The sequence below is a fragment of the Patagioenas fasciata genome, chromosome 2 (genome assembly GCF_037038585.1).
Source record: "Patagioenas fasciata isolate bPatFas1 chromosome 2, bPatFas1.hap1, whole genome shotgun sequence".
Taxonomy (NCBI): Eukaryota; Metazoa; Chordata; class Aves; order Columbiformes; family Columbidae; genus Patagioenas; species Patagioenas fasciata.
The window spans coordinates 143,332,172-143,347,764 of NC_092521.1; the positions used below are offsets into that span (position 1 = coordinate 143,332,172).

Below are 15,593 nucleotides of genomic sequence, written 5' to 3' on the forward strand. Positions count from 1 at the left end.
GGATACTAAATATAGGGAGGAAAAGTGCTATTTAAACTGATTGACATGACTGATAAGAGTGAATGGGAATATTTGTCATGAATACATTTAGGCTGGAAGTCAGAAGAAAAGAAGAAGCACTAGAAGGAGCTTAAATATCAACCTCTTTATCAGGGGATTTGGAAAGCAAATCATTAATCAAGCATTTTATAAACTACTCATTGCTCTGCATAAATGGAACTTTCCTGCCAGGCAGGATGGCCTCCACACAAAGCTCTGTACAGGTATCTATTCACAGTGGAGGAATAAAGTGAAGTGGGAAGTATAGTTACTATTATTATTGAACAGATTATTAAGACAGTTCGTACTAAATTTCAGATGAGTTACTCACTCTTGGGCCAGCAGGACCAGGGACACCAAATTCACCATGAAGACCCTAAAAGAGAGTAGATGTATTGGTAAAGCTTATTTCTGAAGCAAACTCATTAGCTTAAACTATGCTTTGTTTCTTAGCAGTAAATAGAAATGCTTCTCAAATTGAAGCAGCATATTGAAAAATTTCAGACTAAAATGCACAATATCTCAAAGCACACCTGAGATAATAGTTTCTCATCTGAAGAAAGAGTTAGCTATTAAATTCCAAGCTCATTTTTCAGGTACATGCAATGTAAACTCTAGGGACAGAAAGGGATGTAACTATAAACTTTAGGGTGTTATGACACATAGGATGTGCCATTTGCAGATTATATCACACACTTTAACAGGACAGAACCTAGAGCCTGAATTACCATTGAGCTACCTCAGTTGTATGCCATTGTAAATCAATTGATGTGCAAAAGCACACAGTTGGAGTAATACAGGTTAGACTGAACTTTGAAGACTTCAAAAGAAATTTGAAGTAAAATATTTTTCATGTACTGACTTGTCTGTTGGAGGGGGGCATATTTTATTGCTGCTTAAGGCCCGGAAATCTAATGATTTGCTTTGCTCATTTTCATACCAAAACTTTGAAATAAGTAGTATGTTGGAAATTCCAAGAAACCTTCTTCATTTGTGGCTAGCTTCAACAAAAGGAGCTGTTAAACTTTGTATATAACACAGATTGCTTTGCTTTGGCAAATGGACCCAACAGGCTTCACCACATGTGCAATTGTAAACATAACGCTTATGCAATGCCTGCCTGTACTTGTGGAGTACTGTATCTGTCACTTACCCTTTCGCCTGGTTTACCAGCTTCTCCAGCTGGACCCGAGGGACCTGGCAGACCCTAGGCGTAAAGAAACAAGAATACAATGCTTCTTAATAATCAAGTTAAGGCAGAAGCATTTCCTACTTTGTAAACCATAGATAAGACTGAGCAGAGCACGCAGTTACTTACCTGGAAGCCAGGAGGGCCAGCAGGACCTTGTTCACCCTTTCCACCTTGGTTGCCCTGGATGACATGACAAACAAGTGATTAACTTGGAAGGAGGAATACAGGACAATGGATTTTAAAATGGGAAATCCCAGTAATGAAAAATAAATCACAAATTGGATCTGTGAGGAGGATGTTACTTACAGTGACTCCAGGAGGACCCTGAGCACCATTGTTTCCCTCTGGACCAGGAGCACCCTAAATGTGTTCAAGTAGAAAGCTGTTATCAGTTTTGATTCGTTATGAATAATATCCCTCTAAATTGATTCTGTGTCAAAACCAAAGGTCTCCAACTGCATATTTTGAACTTAACCATTACTTGTAAGAGCTTCACTGTCAAAGGGTACTAAAGATGCCTACAATTTTTAATTCTGGTGACTGTTTTCGTTATTGCAGCACATTCATCCTTAAGAAAAATTCTTTTGGAATTATAGACTATAGGAACCTTGCTGATAGCATTTTCCCCACAATAGACCAATTATTTGGTCCCTTAAATACAAGAAGGATAAACTAGAAACTATGCACTGTCCTAAAAAATTTGCATGGGGTGTGCTATTTCTTCCTCTTCATAGGAAGCTCATACCGCATAATGAATTACCCAATTAATACCCACGAAGGGTAGTTTTCATTTATCCCTTAAGGAATAGTCCCCACTGGCATGAAGCTAGGTGAATGCATTCCCAGGTGCTTTTCTATTTCATCATCTATCCATGCTTGCATAAGACAATGCTATTTCATTATAGAGGTTTTCAAAATCTACGTTTTTCTCTCTAGGGGTTGAAAAAGAAAACATATCCACATACCCGTGGGCCAGCAACACCAACATTGCCTCTTTCACCAGGTTTGCCAGGTTCACCCTGAAGTTGAAAGAAAAAGATATAAAAATTAGCAAAGATTTCATATTAGATTTAGTTTAAACTACTAAACAGAGACTGATACTCTCCTTGACAGAAGTTTTATTGTAATATTTCATTAACTGTAACTAAAACACCCACAAGTGTAATCTGCCATTTTATACACTTAGAAAGTATAGCTCAAAACAAAATGTCTCTTCAAAACTCAATTCCTTTATTTTTTGAGATCATAATTCATGACACTCTGCATAGCATCCTATGCAATACACTATATATGTCTGCATCAGTCTGTATGTACAACACCACCACAAATCCAGTAGATGATTTTTGCTATCTGTGGCCTCTGCGTGGCAGGTCGAGAGCCCCCCTGAAATAATTGGCAGCTTTTCTTCTAAAGCGAGTGAGCTTTGGATTGTGCTCCATAAATAACAAGACTCTGGAACTGAAACTTAGGCCTGGTAGGCAGCCTGTACAGAGCTTTTACTGAAGAGTACATACAGAAATGATAAAATGGACATGAAGAAATTATAATATAGACATATATTATTCTAATCACTCCAATGTCTAAATATTTCTAAAATAATTACATTGTTTTCCATTTTTTTTAATCATATTTTAGAGAACTGGAAAATAATTTAAAACAGAACTCTCGAATATAAGTGGATGCCATCCAATAAGCTGTACAGGATGACACAAGATATGTTCAATTGTTAGAGTTGGGGACCTACAGATTAGTCTGGAAATACCTTCATAGTAAATAAAGTTTCTGTACTGTACTTACAGTGGGACCTTTTGGTCCAGGGAATCCAATGTTGCCAGGCTCGCCTCTATTTCCAGCTGGACCGATTGGCCCAACCCTACCATCCGCTCCAGGGAAACCCTAGAAAAAGGAAGCACATTATTAAATGGTTGGAGTAATTTAATTAGACTTCAGTTTTAGGAAAAATGTGTACTGACAAGAAGCAAATGCCCTTTAACTTTTAATCACTGCTTATACATCGCATGCTTATGCATTCCTCAATTTTTCTCCTTTTTGCAGAACTGCGAATTTCTTCTTCCCCTTCCAGCACACAGGCTAGATTTGAGATCCATAGAAATGAATGGGAAGTTTCTCACTTACTTTTCGAGTAATATGGTCGTAAAATATTGCTGGTTTTACACAGGGTTGTGTTAGAGCTTAGTGCTGAGATCTCTGCTTTTTAGAATCTCAGTCTATGTCTATGTTTCATATGCAATGGGGAAACAGAATGAAAAGCAAGGTACTTACAACAGGACCTTCCTTGCCAGCAGGGCCTGGGCTTCCAGGTTGACCTGGGAGACCCTGAGGAAGAAAGGGTTTCACGTTTTTAGAAGGAAATCAACTCACCCAAAATTTAACCTTTTTTTTTTTTTTTTCTCCTACATGTATGCATACACAGACAGATGCTAATGTATCAATATACACTGTGGAAACAGGACTGTATCTCCTATCAAGCTTAAATATAAAACACACTTAAGTTTAATTTGGTGGTGTGTGCTCCCATGTCAGCTGAAGATCATTATAGGTAAGTACCTGTGTCACTCAGATAAATTAATTTAGGCTCTATATAGCAGAAAATGTGCTTAAATATTTGCAGATGCCTAAGAGTTCACTCTTCCACTTCATGGGATGGGGTGGGATGGGAAGAGAAGAGAAAGAGTAGATCAACTAAGATAAAATACAATTACATAGACATAATCTGGCTGCAGCCAGCGCTGTGAAAAGTGGATGGCTCTTTTGCAAAATAAAATTCAAATAATTGAGATCAGCCATCTCACATGATTTTAGCATGGTTTGCTTTTATTTTAGTTAGATATAGAGGATGCACACACTTCATCTGTGATCTTAATGATCACATTTTGTAAATAATCACAAGTGGAATCCCTACTCAGAAGTCAGTGCTGAATGCAGTACAAGGGTGCACTGCTTCACGACAAAGCAATCAAATGCTACCACATGCAAAATAAGCTAATTTCAATAAACATTTTGATGCTTCTTAATAATTTCCTCAATAATGTTTTTTCGATAGAATGGTGGAAGTGCCCTAATTACGGGTAGCAGAGGCTGAATTTTTGCAGTTGGATTTCTGAATAATTCTGTCCCTAAATTTTAAGTCATTTTCTTTTTGCATAGTTCAAACTTCTTACACCACAGAGCTTAAACTTACTCTTGGACCCATAAGACCAGGCTCACCAGGACGGCCAGCATCACCACTAGGACCCTTAGCACCAGCAGGACCAGTAGCACCACGGCTACCAGCAGGTCCCTACCAAAATAAATAAATAAAATTAGGCAGAGGTAGCAAAAAGTATCACACATCTGTATATAAAAGAAGATGGTTTAGAAGTAGTGACCCAGACAAGAATCTTACCATTACACCAGCTCTGCCATCAGCTCCAGGGAGACCACGAGATCCAGGCACACCCTGCAAGTGAGCACAACACAAATCAAGAAAGGGAAAGACAAAGATCTTTTCCTGTAAGGTGCATTAGTGATTGCTAAATTTCAGCCTTCCAAGCAGGTCTGCTGAATTTGAGGTAAGTGCAGCTCTGAGCACACGTACCTCAGTGTAAATGTATACTAGTGAAAGAAATCTCTCTCACTTCCTTTAGATTTCTTTAAATTCTGATCTGCTTGTATCAGAGCATTTTCACTGTTCATTGTAATCTAAAGGTGCCTCCAGCCAGCAGCCAGGGTCCCACAGCCTGGTCCACATTGTTTCAACCTTTCTTCTGTGTGGAGTTACAGGCTTCTTTATGACTCTGTGTATCCTACCCAAAGCGCAATACTGAAACTTCATCTCTACAGAAAACACCTTGTATGGGGATATAGCGGAAGATTTGGCGAGGAGGTTAGTTAAATGTAAATACGCTCAAGTGACTTGCACCTGTCTGTAGAAAAAGCACACACATCACACTAATTGTCTTACTGACCTTGTGTGCTTGATGAGTAGAAGCTCTGTGTTAGATAACACAGGCCTGGGAGAAACTCTGGGCACCTTATCACTGTGTCTGAGATTTCTGCTTTGTTGTCAGAAAGAGCAGGAGGCTGCGCCTGCCTGAAGCCTTGAAATACAGGCGAGCTCAACAGGCCCAGTGATCTTCCAGCAGGGCTGAACTGACCAGCGCCTGCGTCCCCGTTTGTGTCACCTCTGCCTGGGAGCTTAGGTGTGGCTTCGGAGATCCCCCAGTAGAGAGGTAACTAAAATAAAACTTGCTCTTTGCAAATGCATCCGTGGCCTCTGGCTCTTCTTGCGATGTGCCTGCGTATGTGCACACACACCTGGTTGAAACAGTCTTTTTTCCTATTACTTTCCAGTGAAGTCCTGCTCCTGCATGAAGCCACGTCTCCTGAAATTCACTGAGATATTTCCTCACCCAGTGAAAAGGGTTCTAGGCACTCTTGAAGACAATTAAGTGAAACCTTCTGTTTCATGCTACATGTGAACCAATTATCTGATTTAAGGAGTTAAATCTCATCACAAAGCTTTAAGAGTAATCAGAGAATGCACTAAATATTGCAAAATGGATAAATCAAAGCAACCTCTAATTACTTCAGGGATAAGATAGTACACAGCATAAATACAAAGCAAAAATAGATTTGCTCCCAACTAATAAAAAGGCTCAGAATGGCAAATGATCTTTGCTTAGCAGCATTAATGTAAATGTAATTATTCATAATTGCTTAATTTGCATTTCTGAGTCCAGCTTTATCTCCTCTTTCTTTTTTGCTTCTACTTCTGGAATATGTAAAGAAAACCTACTCTTAGACCAGCAGGGCCCGGGGGACCAGCAGAGCCAGGTTCACCATTGCCGCCTCTCTTGCCTTCCTCACCACTAGGACCAGGAGGGCCAGGGGGTCCAGCAGCACCCTATTTCAAGCAAACAGACAAAAAGAAGAAATCAGATGCTGTGTTGCAGGTACTATCAGGCTTTATTCATCAAAACAACCTTAACATATTGTCATACTTACAGGTTCACCCTTGTTACCACTTTCTCCCTTGGCACCAGCAGGGCCTGGTTCACCCTAGAGTCCAAAACAAAAAGAGAACATAGAATTAAGCATCATTCAAAAAATCTCTCTTTTACCTGAAGAACTTTTACATGAATCAAAATGCTCTTTAATCGTCCACTGCCATGCCTGCTTCTATTTTGATAAGTAGTCAATTAATATAACTGTATTTTTGGCTTAACAGGCATGAAAATAAACATCTTAGAGATACTTAGAAACGGCAATTATTGAACAATGAAATATCCAGGCCTGATTCCTCTACTGAGGATACCCACTGAGGGCCTGATTGTGAGACTGCTGCCACATCTCTCTTGGTAGTATCAACATGGACAGAGCTTAACAGTCCTTGCACCCAAAGGGTGCAAAGTGAACCTCTTCAGTCTCAGCATCTGAAGCAGGCAGCGAGACACAGAAATGAACTACAATGTTTAATTATAGTGGAGCAAGACATAATGTCTGCATTAAAGCCAAAAATATATGCAGAGGAAAACTTTTACAACTGTGGACACTGTGTCCAATTTTCAAACGAAGACATACAATATAAAAGGTCACTTACAACAAGTCCTCTAGCACCACTAGGACCAGCGGGACCAGGAGGACCAGGAATACCACGGGGACCGGGCAGACCAGGAGCACCAGCAACACCAGGAAGACCCTGTCCAGCAGAAGAAAAAAAAAGGTATTATAAGTCCATTATCTTTTCTGTTGCATTAACTGATATTTTTCTTTTTTTCTTCAGAGCAGACAAGTGTGAGTAAGGTTGTACTTACAGCTGCACCTTTAGCCCCTGGAAGACCATTAGCACCAGGGTTGCCCTGTTAAGAAACATAACAATACTGGTTAGGTCAGAGTCTCTTGTGCACCTGTCCAACAATAGATAAAGTCTGGCGAGTTACTCACTGGAGGGCCAACGGGACCACTAGAACCGGGAAGCCCAATCTCTCCTCTTGGACCAGCAGGACCAGCAGGACCAACATGACCAGCAGGTCCAATTTCACCCTGTTTGAGAGAAGGATAGGGCCTTCTATCAGCATACACAGTGTCAGGGCAATAGTGGAGCAATCCTATATCAGCTCAACATTAAGAATACAATTTGGTATATGTATTCCCACTTCAGAGGCCAAGAAATCAAGGAGCTGAGAGCTTTTTTTGAATTTTAAATGCACTGAAGCTAGCTAGGAAGCCTAGCTAGGCCCCATCAAAGCTGATGGCTAGCATGGGAACAACAGATGCTCAGCATATCTAAGAAGCTAAATTATCACTGAGGATTACACAGAACCTTAACCTAGAAAATCAGGATCACAATCACAGTCTTATGTGCAGCCATGTGTCTCCAGCATTGGCCTGAAATGATGCATGGTGTATGAGACCTAACTGAACATTATCTTGCACCTTAAGATGCCATTTGCACTGATGCAAAATGCAAAGTGATGCCTGATCAGAGTGGTGAAGGATAGTGTTCACATTGCAGTAAGTGACAGGAAAAAGGTTCTTGGTTTTACTCTCTGAAGCTTGTAAGTTTACTACCGAAAAATGAATATGACAACTTCTCTTCAGCAATTCTGTGGACTAGTCAGAGTTCACCCTGGACGCCCAGCCAGTCTTCTCTTGAAATTACATGCTATAACCACACTCACACCTGCATCAGAGAAGACCTCTTGGTTTCCTAAAGTCTTGCCTTTTGATAAAAATAACCAGAGTGGGATCTCATTATTTCCTTGTGTTCTCTGCAGTTAATAGTAAGAGGTCTAGCAAACAATACTCTAATTTCTTCTAAAGTTGATCAAGATAAGAATTTTGTTTGTTGTGACCTGGAGTTCATGCACTGGTGTTGAGGATGAAAAACTATATCACACTACATGTCAGTGTATGCAGCTTTGAGCTTCTTGGTAAACAGTGAGTGAATTTTTTAAATGCACTACCTGGGGACACTCTGGTCCAAAATCCAAAGTAAAATTCAAAACAATGAGAGTCTTACCCAGGTAAAAAAAAGCTAAGATCAGTCATAAACAGAATTATCCAAGTTGCAGTCTGCAAGAGCAAAATGGTATTGCCCCCATTGTAATTGCAAAAACTTACAGTGGAAGGAGTCCAATACTCAATTGCAGCTTCCTGGCCCTCCACTACTTCTGTAAAGCAATGTAAACTGCTACTCTATTTATAATGATCCATGTTACCTTTGTGAGGTGTATACAAATGCATCATGTAAGAAGTAATAAAAAAATAGAAAGAGGTTATATGTCTTCCTGAACCTGCCTAGCATTAACCTTCAGGTGGGAAATAACTTCTGTATTTTAAATTAGTATCCGTACATGATTTAAATAAATACTACAGGGATTCGCCCTCAACCTGATCCTGATAAGAAAGCACTCCCATTTCAGATAAGGTGTTTTTTTGCTGCCTAGCAATATTAGTTACTATATTTCATGTTCACTATGAAATGTACCACTAGAAGCAGATATTCATACCTTAGCACCAGGAGCACCGGGGAAGCCTGGAGGACCAGCAGCACCAATAGGGCCCTAGGAAATGAAAAGGAAGCAGTTGTGTAAAAGTATTCAATGATGACAATGACAGAAGTATCTCGCTTGCTGAAATAAACAGATTTTTAAAATATGCATTTACTTAGACACTTCTGCCCATTACCACCTCAGACTATCAGTTGTTGCTTTTTGCATCTTCAAACTGACAGATTTGGTTCACTACAAATGATTAAGAGCAAGGTCAATGCTGAAAACCATTTGCAGTGCAGCTAACAAAGTGTGAATTAAGCAATGACTGGTAAAACCTTGCCCTGAGGCCAAACACCTGAGAAAAACTAAATAGAGGATGAGTAGAGGCAGGCATCTATCTGCAAGGCAAGATGTCTTGCTCTACAGTCTCACAAGGAATGAAGGGAAGCGCTGCACTCTGCAAAGGCAAGCATCAGGTGGCTGTTTCCAACACCTTTAGTGTGCAGGGTACCTCTGTACGCTTTCACATCAGCAGTCTTTCTGGACTACTGGTGACACACAAGAGCATTGTGTTGATGACAGCATTTGTCCTTCTTCACATGTGGGAAAAGGGCTGGTAAGACCTCTGCACCACTTTACAAGCCAGTGCTTGACACAATTTAGACTGAAGTCGGTAAGAAGGTACTAGAAATTGAATTAGGCTTAACAGCAGCTGAGGTCAGGAGTTGATTGTAACATGTGAATGTATTAAAACTCTTGATTCATACCCAGAGTGTACTTCTTGAGGCAGGGAACACATGCAGCCCCAGTGCTCTTTCACTAGACTGTTTTCTTATGGCAAAGCCAATGGCGTGTCAGCTTGAAGAGGACTTCCACTGATTCTTCTGTGTCAAGCTACTGCTGTGAGATTCATAATTGCGATGGGACAAGCATCCTAGCATACAGTACCCAGACACCACAAAAGGAGATATGCTGATCCATTCGCAGCCTTTGTTATTCTTTAATGTATACAAGTAGAAATACAGAGTTTTTCTTCAGTTATTAATGAAATATTCAACTAATTCATAGCTATTGGGGATTGATATCTACATTTTTTTTCATTTTTGGTGAGCTAACATCTTTCAGTTATAAAACTGCCTGACAGACTCAAGGGAATAAAATGGGTCAGGTGGTGTAGCAAAGAGGAATTGGCTTCTGACATTCTATAACCTATTGTGGTTGTTATAAACTGAGTACCTGGAATTCTCACTGGTTTTGCATAAGAAGGAAAAAAAAAAAGGCAAAAAAAAGTAGAAAGACTAAATGCCCTGTAACATATGTATGAAAATAGAAGCTTTCTGAACTGCCATGACAGTGACTCTTTTGTGTTTTAAATTCCCAGTGGCAAGGAGAATATAACATTTCTTGTTTAGTTAAAAAAAAAAAAAAGAGTGTTAATAAATACTATACAGAGTGTTTATAGCATCATAACCTAACTATGTGTAAAATAACTTTAGCCTGGTGTAGATGCTGGGACCCAGTGCAACTCCCTGCTGCTGCGCATTCAGAGTAGCACCTCTGAAGCCAGCACCTCCAGAATATTTTTTCTGTGATAACTCATTTGCCTTCAAGGTGGCTAAAATGCTTTGGTTCTACTGTGAAGTACAACATCAGACCTTGGCTACAAGGTCTCTATTTGCCTACAATTCAAATGCCCAGTCACATATATTTTTCAAGTATCCAATGTGGGAGAACTGAAATGAAATACAGATGTGTTTAATACAAATCCTCAGGCTCTCGGGATATTGTCTGCAAAGGGCTTATGTTTTATTATGTTTTTTGTGATGGCCTGACAAGCAACAAAGAACTGTGTTAAAAATGTCCACACAAATGACTTCTCAGAAACCCAAGAAATCCTCTATAAACAGAAAGAGGGACACAAGGCCTACTGAAACATTATTGTCAAGGATCAAGACTGGAACTTACAGCAGGTCCAGTGGGGCCAGCGCTGCCATCACTTCCACGAGCACCCTGTGAGGAGAGAACATGATACACAAGTTTGAAAAGAGATTCAAAGATCAGGGAAAGCCACAGTAAGTGGCTGGTCATGATCACAAACAAATAGATGAAAGCCACTTACAGCTGGTCCAGGGGCACCTACTCTTCCTCTCTCACCAGGGAGACCACGAGCACCCTGAAAGAAAAATCAAAATAACTCATTTATACCTATTCACTGAACAAAGATGTATAGATTTTGGTTTTCTTCTGCTAAGTCTCTATGTAAGGTGTGTTGCAGCCAGACAGTTCCATTCTAAATATTCACATACTGTTACCTTAGGGTATCTAGCAAGCTGGAGTGTAAGTGATGACAAAAATTGACCAGAAAGCTGGCTGAACCATATCTATCAGATTATTATTTTCCACAGGATCAGGAAATACTTACAGGTTGTCCTGGGGTACCATTTTCACCTGGGGCACCAGGTTCTCCCTATGAAAAAGAAAGTTTGCAGGCTTGAATTACTTTAAGGATGTGTTAGACAGCACAACACCATCTAGAGGATATTCAAGTGCTGAATCCTACTGTCCTTGTCTTCTGTACCACTTAAACCACAGTGTACAATAACATCAGGTCCTGAGGGTGCAGAGGCTGACTGTCCCTGCATACACTGGAACATGGACAATTGGAATCCTCTTAGAAGAGAAGGGCCAGAGCAAGTCACTTCATTTGCCAAACTCAGCTTTCTTTACCCCTTTCTTGATTCTGATATTTAGTCTGTAGCTCACACGTAAGAGATAGGGCCTAGATAGTCAGCTACCCATTCAGATCTATCAGCCCCTGTTTTTTTAGCTAGACCAGAAGCAGAATGATACTTTCTTTTGCTTTAGGTTAAGGTGTCGAAGTTCCTGTCAAATGGCTGGAAATAAGGATCTGCCTCAGATATTTTTAACTTCAGACGAACAAAGCCGAGATGTGAGTGACAGCCATCAAAACATGACTCCTCCCCCTTTAGTGTTTAAGTGTTCTCAACAAGCCTGCAGTTGGTCTAGGCTGGTCTATAGTGACAAGATTTGTTCTAGAGCACTGGTATCCTGAATAGACCTGATGCACATAGTCTTAAATGCTGCAAATATCACAACTTTTTGCATTCATCACTACCTTTAGCATTGTTATGGCTGACCTTGATTTATTATGCTTGTGTTTTCCACTCTTACTAATAACTCTACTTAATTGCTTTGTCTGCTTTTAATATCCAAAGACTTGACAGACCAAGTGTTTGCTGTCCCATTACCAAACTTCTTCTGGAGATTAACAACTTGCTGTTGTTGGAGAATGCTATGTTACAGTTAGTAACTCTAAGCAAGTAGTGCCAAGCTCTTAGAAACAAGCAATAGGGAGAATTAGTATTTAAGTTTTTCACTGTTATGTTAAAAGCTCTTGAATGCACATCTCCTGTGAATAAGTCTGCAGAGTTAAAGCTTCCTAGAACTCAATGCTGCAGTGGTGTTTTTTTAAGAACACTGCTGTTAGACACTAAGGTGGAATGGGAGAAAAAGAAACTAAGAGAGGGAGAGTTTGCTAAACACGTTTCTAGACCATGTTTAAAAATATTGTTTTAAGGATAATGTTCCCAAGGTGCACTAATCTGAGTAAGGTAAAAGGAAAAACACTGTGAAGATCAAATGGCCTTAACTCAGAAGAGCACCGCATCTACTCAAAGTTTGAGCAGAAAGCTTTACACTAGAGCATGTCTCATACAGCAGAAATGTATAGAAAAATGTCATCTTTTCGTTTTAGTGTGTTTTACAAAAAATACCCACAAAAACCTAAAGTACAATCCATAGAAAAGCAGAGATATAAAAAATCAGTTTAAGTGCTTCGGGATAACCAACCATAAGGAGCCAAATTCTGCAGTTCTTATTTACTGAAAGTACTAACCTGACTGAGGGCTCAAGAATAAGGCTCCAGGAATAATTTATCATGTTAAGGTGCATATATTTGGCCTGTATGGATCCACTGACTTTTAGATTATTACAGCTGAGAAATGTTTAATGATAACATGGAAGACTAATTTGAGAGGACTTCATATATCTTTCACTAGAAAGATCTACAAACGCATCCTAAATTTTTAGATTTCATCTTTACCTTAGTGCCAGGAGTACCGGGTTGTCCCTTTTGACCATCCAGACCATTGTGTCCCTATATTGAGTAGAAAAATAACATTAAGTATATATTTTGCTACTAATAGCTATAGACAAACTCTTAGTCTTGTAACGTATATCCTTCCTCCCATGCAAAATGATTTCCTAATATATATTTTTTTAATCACTCTTTCATATCAGGAGATACTAAAAACTTCAAAGAGGTTCATGCACTTAGAATACATATTCTTAACTTTTAGGGGATTTCCAGGGGTTTTCAGTACGCTAAAGTGTTGTCAGTCTTAACTATTCAGGGAAAAAGTAGGAATAGACTCACCCTAATTCCCTTAAAGCCGGGCAGACCAGGAGTTCCAGGGAAACCACGAGCACCCTAAAAAGACACAGCACATGAATGATTGTTTTTCATATTATATACTGCAGTTAAAAATAAATAAAAAGCATGCCTTTCAAGAAAATTAACGAGTAGATTTGGGCCATGATCATTGAAGTGAAGAATTCAGTCCATTCCCTAACCTCCCAGGACCAGACTTGTTCCAGGACTGACAGTAATCACCCTGATTTTCCAGTTCTGAATCTCAGAAGTTTCATGCATTAACATGTGACAGCACAGCTGTTTTAGCTTTCTATGCCAAGGTGCCTGCTCACCTGCTCCTGTGTAACTCCTCACTATGTCACTTCTGTTACTGATTACACTAGCTTTACTGAGGGGGGAAAAACACAAAACAAAACAGTAACTATATGATAACCCTGAAGGTAAGAACTGAAATTGGATTAATGCATATAGGGAATATTACTAGACTGTTAATTCAGATATATCATTAGATTTTATTGATAAGAGAAATGCTTTGTAATGTATGCAGTAGACTGCTACATACCTGAGGGCCAGCAACACCTCTCTCACCAGGTCTTCCAGGTTTGCCAGGGTGACCCTAAAAAAACGCAGTAAAAATGCACTGAGAAGGAAAACTCATTTTATACAACAATTATGTAAACCATTAAAAAAAGAAGACATTGGCAAAGTTTCTCTTTTTCAATAAATGCAGAGAGCTTGTTAGCTTTCAAGTTTCCCTCTTCCTGTATTCAGAAAGCTAAATAATGTAATTGGAGATGTTTTGAGGTTATCAGTTTTTCTATATGTTTCCAACATACAGCATCTCTTGTACTATAAAATAGATGTTTTAGGAGTTTATTTACTCTATCCAGTTATAGTACAACATAAAAGCTATGGCCAATAGAATGCTTAGCTTAACCACAACCTAATGTTAGAGTTGAGTCAAAGCCCCAAGAGATAAAGAACATTTAATAACAACTTACATCTTCACCAGCCTTTCCTGGAGGACCAGGGGGACCACGAGGACCCTGGGGACCCTGTTAGAAATAAATTCAGAATTATACAAAGCATCATTCTTCAGAAACTCCTTTTCACTGGTTTCTGACTTGAGTTGGGGCATAGCTGGACCCTGAACTGAAGCAAGGTCCTTCCATCCTAATTCACTTTGTACTTCATGATTCCAGTCTGAAGGAGTCTGAATCTGAGTGTTCAACTCTGTTTCTGTAACAGGATCAAGTAGGAATATGCAATTCAAACATCCAAGGACATGCGCATGGACAGGAGAAACAGGCCTAAGAATCAGAAGCCTACTTTGGTGCCCCATTTCTAATGCTAACAGTGTCTGTATGTGAAACCTGTACTTACTGTTTGACCAGGTTCACCAGGCTCACCAGGAACACCTTGAAAACCAGGAGGACCCTAGAAGAGGAGAGAGATTTTGTTAGTGTTTGAACAGGCTATTTTGTGATTTTATAGGTATGTTAATATTAGTCAGTAGGAGAGATGAGACTGTACTTACAGGGGGTCCAGATGCTCCAGGTGGGCCTCTAGGTCCCATTAAGCCCTAGAGGAGAAAAATTGCAAAATCTTAAAAAAAAAATCACCATTATCCAAACTCATCTATAACACCAATTCCTGGTATTCCTAAAATATCGATAAGCATTACAGTTTTCAGTATGCAATGTCCACAGCAAGTTAGAGGAAGTTAAGAGATCTGTCTGAATTTGCACAGACAGTCTAAGTGCAAACAGGTCTTCTAATGACAATGAACTAGCACAGAACCCAGTGAGATGATTACGAACATACCATTACAGCTGGGAACCTTGTGATGAAGCTTCTTAATCTATTCTAGCTTGTTAGCAAGTCCACTGGTTCATTCTTCTATGTACCCTCTCCCTTACTGTGCATGAACTTCCCGAGTTTAAAGATGAGTGTCATAAAAACACATTAAGAAAGCTTGTATTTTTGGGCCTGTAAATTTTATCATGATTTTCAGGAAGAGATGTTGGAGGAAAAGAGCATTAAATTGGTGGAGAGGTAAAAAGAAAAATAAAGATATATAAATGGCAGTATTGCCACAAACTGAGAGGTTCACACACAATTTTGGAAAGATATCAAACAACGATATACAAATGTTTCATTGTTTTCTGGTTTTGATTGAATTATCTTAATTTCACCTCCCAAATAAGCTGCTAACATACTCTCCTTGACTGAATTTAGAAGTTACATGTATCTTGAAAAAAGGGTAAAAAAAGAAAGCGAAATTTCCATAGATTGCTGCACTTCCTTAACAGTTTTCTTAAGCTTTACTAAGCAAGCAAACAACTTTGAACTGGAATTTAATTTAGGCTTCTATTTTCCAAACATTTTTTATGAGATGTTTCAAAATAAA

At 39.3% G+C, this 15,593-nt stretch overlaps 1 protein-coding gene across 1 annotated transcript in view; it reads right to left on the bottom strand.

The window, feature by feature from the left end:
- COL1A2 (collagen type I alpha 2 chain) overlaps positions 1 to 15,593 on the bottom strand; it is a 39,862-nt gene that overhangs the window by 16,241 nt on the left and 8,028 nt on the right. The window contains exons 7-30 of the mRNA XM_065829869.2: positions 14,721 to 14,765; positions 14,567 to 14,620; positions 14,185 to 14,238; positions 13,746 to 13,799; positions 13,187 to 13,240; positions 12,854 to 12,907; positions 11,153 to 11,197; positions 10,850 to 10,903; positions 10,696 to 10,740; positions 8,746 to 8,799; positions 7,178 to 7,276; positions 7,048 to 7,092; positions 6,834 to 6,932; positions 6,239 to 6,292; positions 6,030 to 6,137; positions 4,638 to 4,691; positions 4,434 to 4,532; positions 3,515 to 3,568; positions 3,029 to 3,127; positions 2,197 to 2,250; positions 1,538 to 1,591; positions 1,358 to 1,411; positions 1,193 to 1,246; positions 371 to 415 (exon numbers count right to left, since the gene is read on the bottom strand). Coding sequence (XP_065685941.1) covers positions 371 to 415; positions 1,193 to 1,246; positions 1,358 to 1,411; positions 1,538 to 1,591; positions 2,197 to 2,250; positions 3,029 to 3,127; positions 3,515 to 3,568; positions 4,434 to 4,532; positions 4,638 to 4,691; positions 6,030 to 6,137; positions 6,239 to 6,292; positions 6,834 to 6,932; positions 7,048 to 7,092; positions 7,178 to 7,276; positions 8,746 to 8,799; positions 10,696 to 10,740; positions 10,850 to 10,903; positions 11,153 to 11,197; positions 12,854 to 12,907; positions 13,187 to 13,240; positions 13,746 to 13,799; positions 14,185 to 14,238; positions 14,567 to 14,620; positions 14,721 to 14,765 — 1,485 coding nt within the window. The remainder of the gene's footprint in view (positions 1 to 370; positions 416 to 1,192; positions 1,247 to 1,357; positions 1,412 to 1,537; positions 1,592 to 2,196; positions 2,251 to 3,028; positions 3,128 to 3,514; positions 3,569 to 4,433; positions 4,533 to 4,637; positions 4,692 to 6,029; positions 6,138 to 6,238; positions 6,293 to 6,833; positions 6,933 to 7,047; positions 7,093 to 7,177; positions 7,277 to 8,745; positions 8,800 to 10,695; positions 10,741 to 10,849; positions 10,904 to 11,152; positions 11,198 to 12,853; positions 12,908 to 13,186; positions 13,241 to 13,745; positions 13,800 to 14,184; positions 14,239 to 14,566; positions 14,621 to 14,720; positions 14,766 to 15,593) is intronic.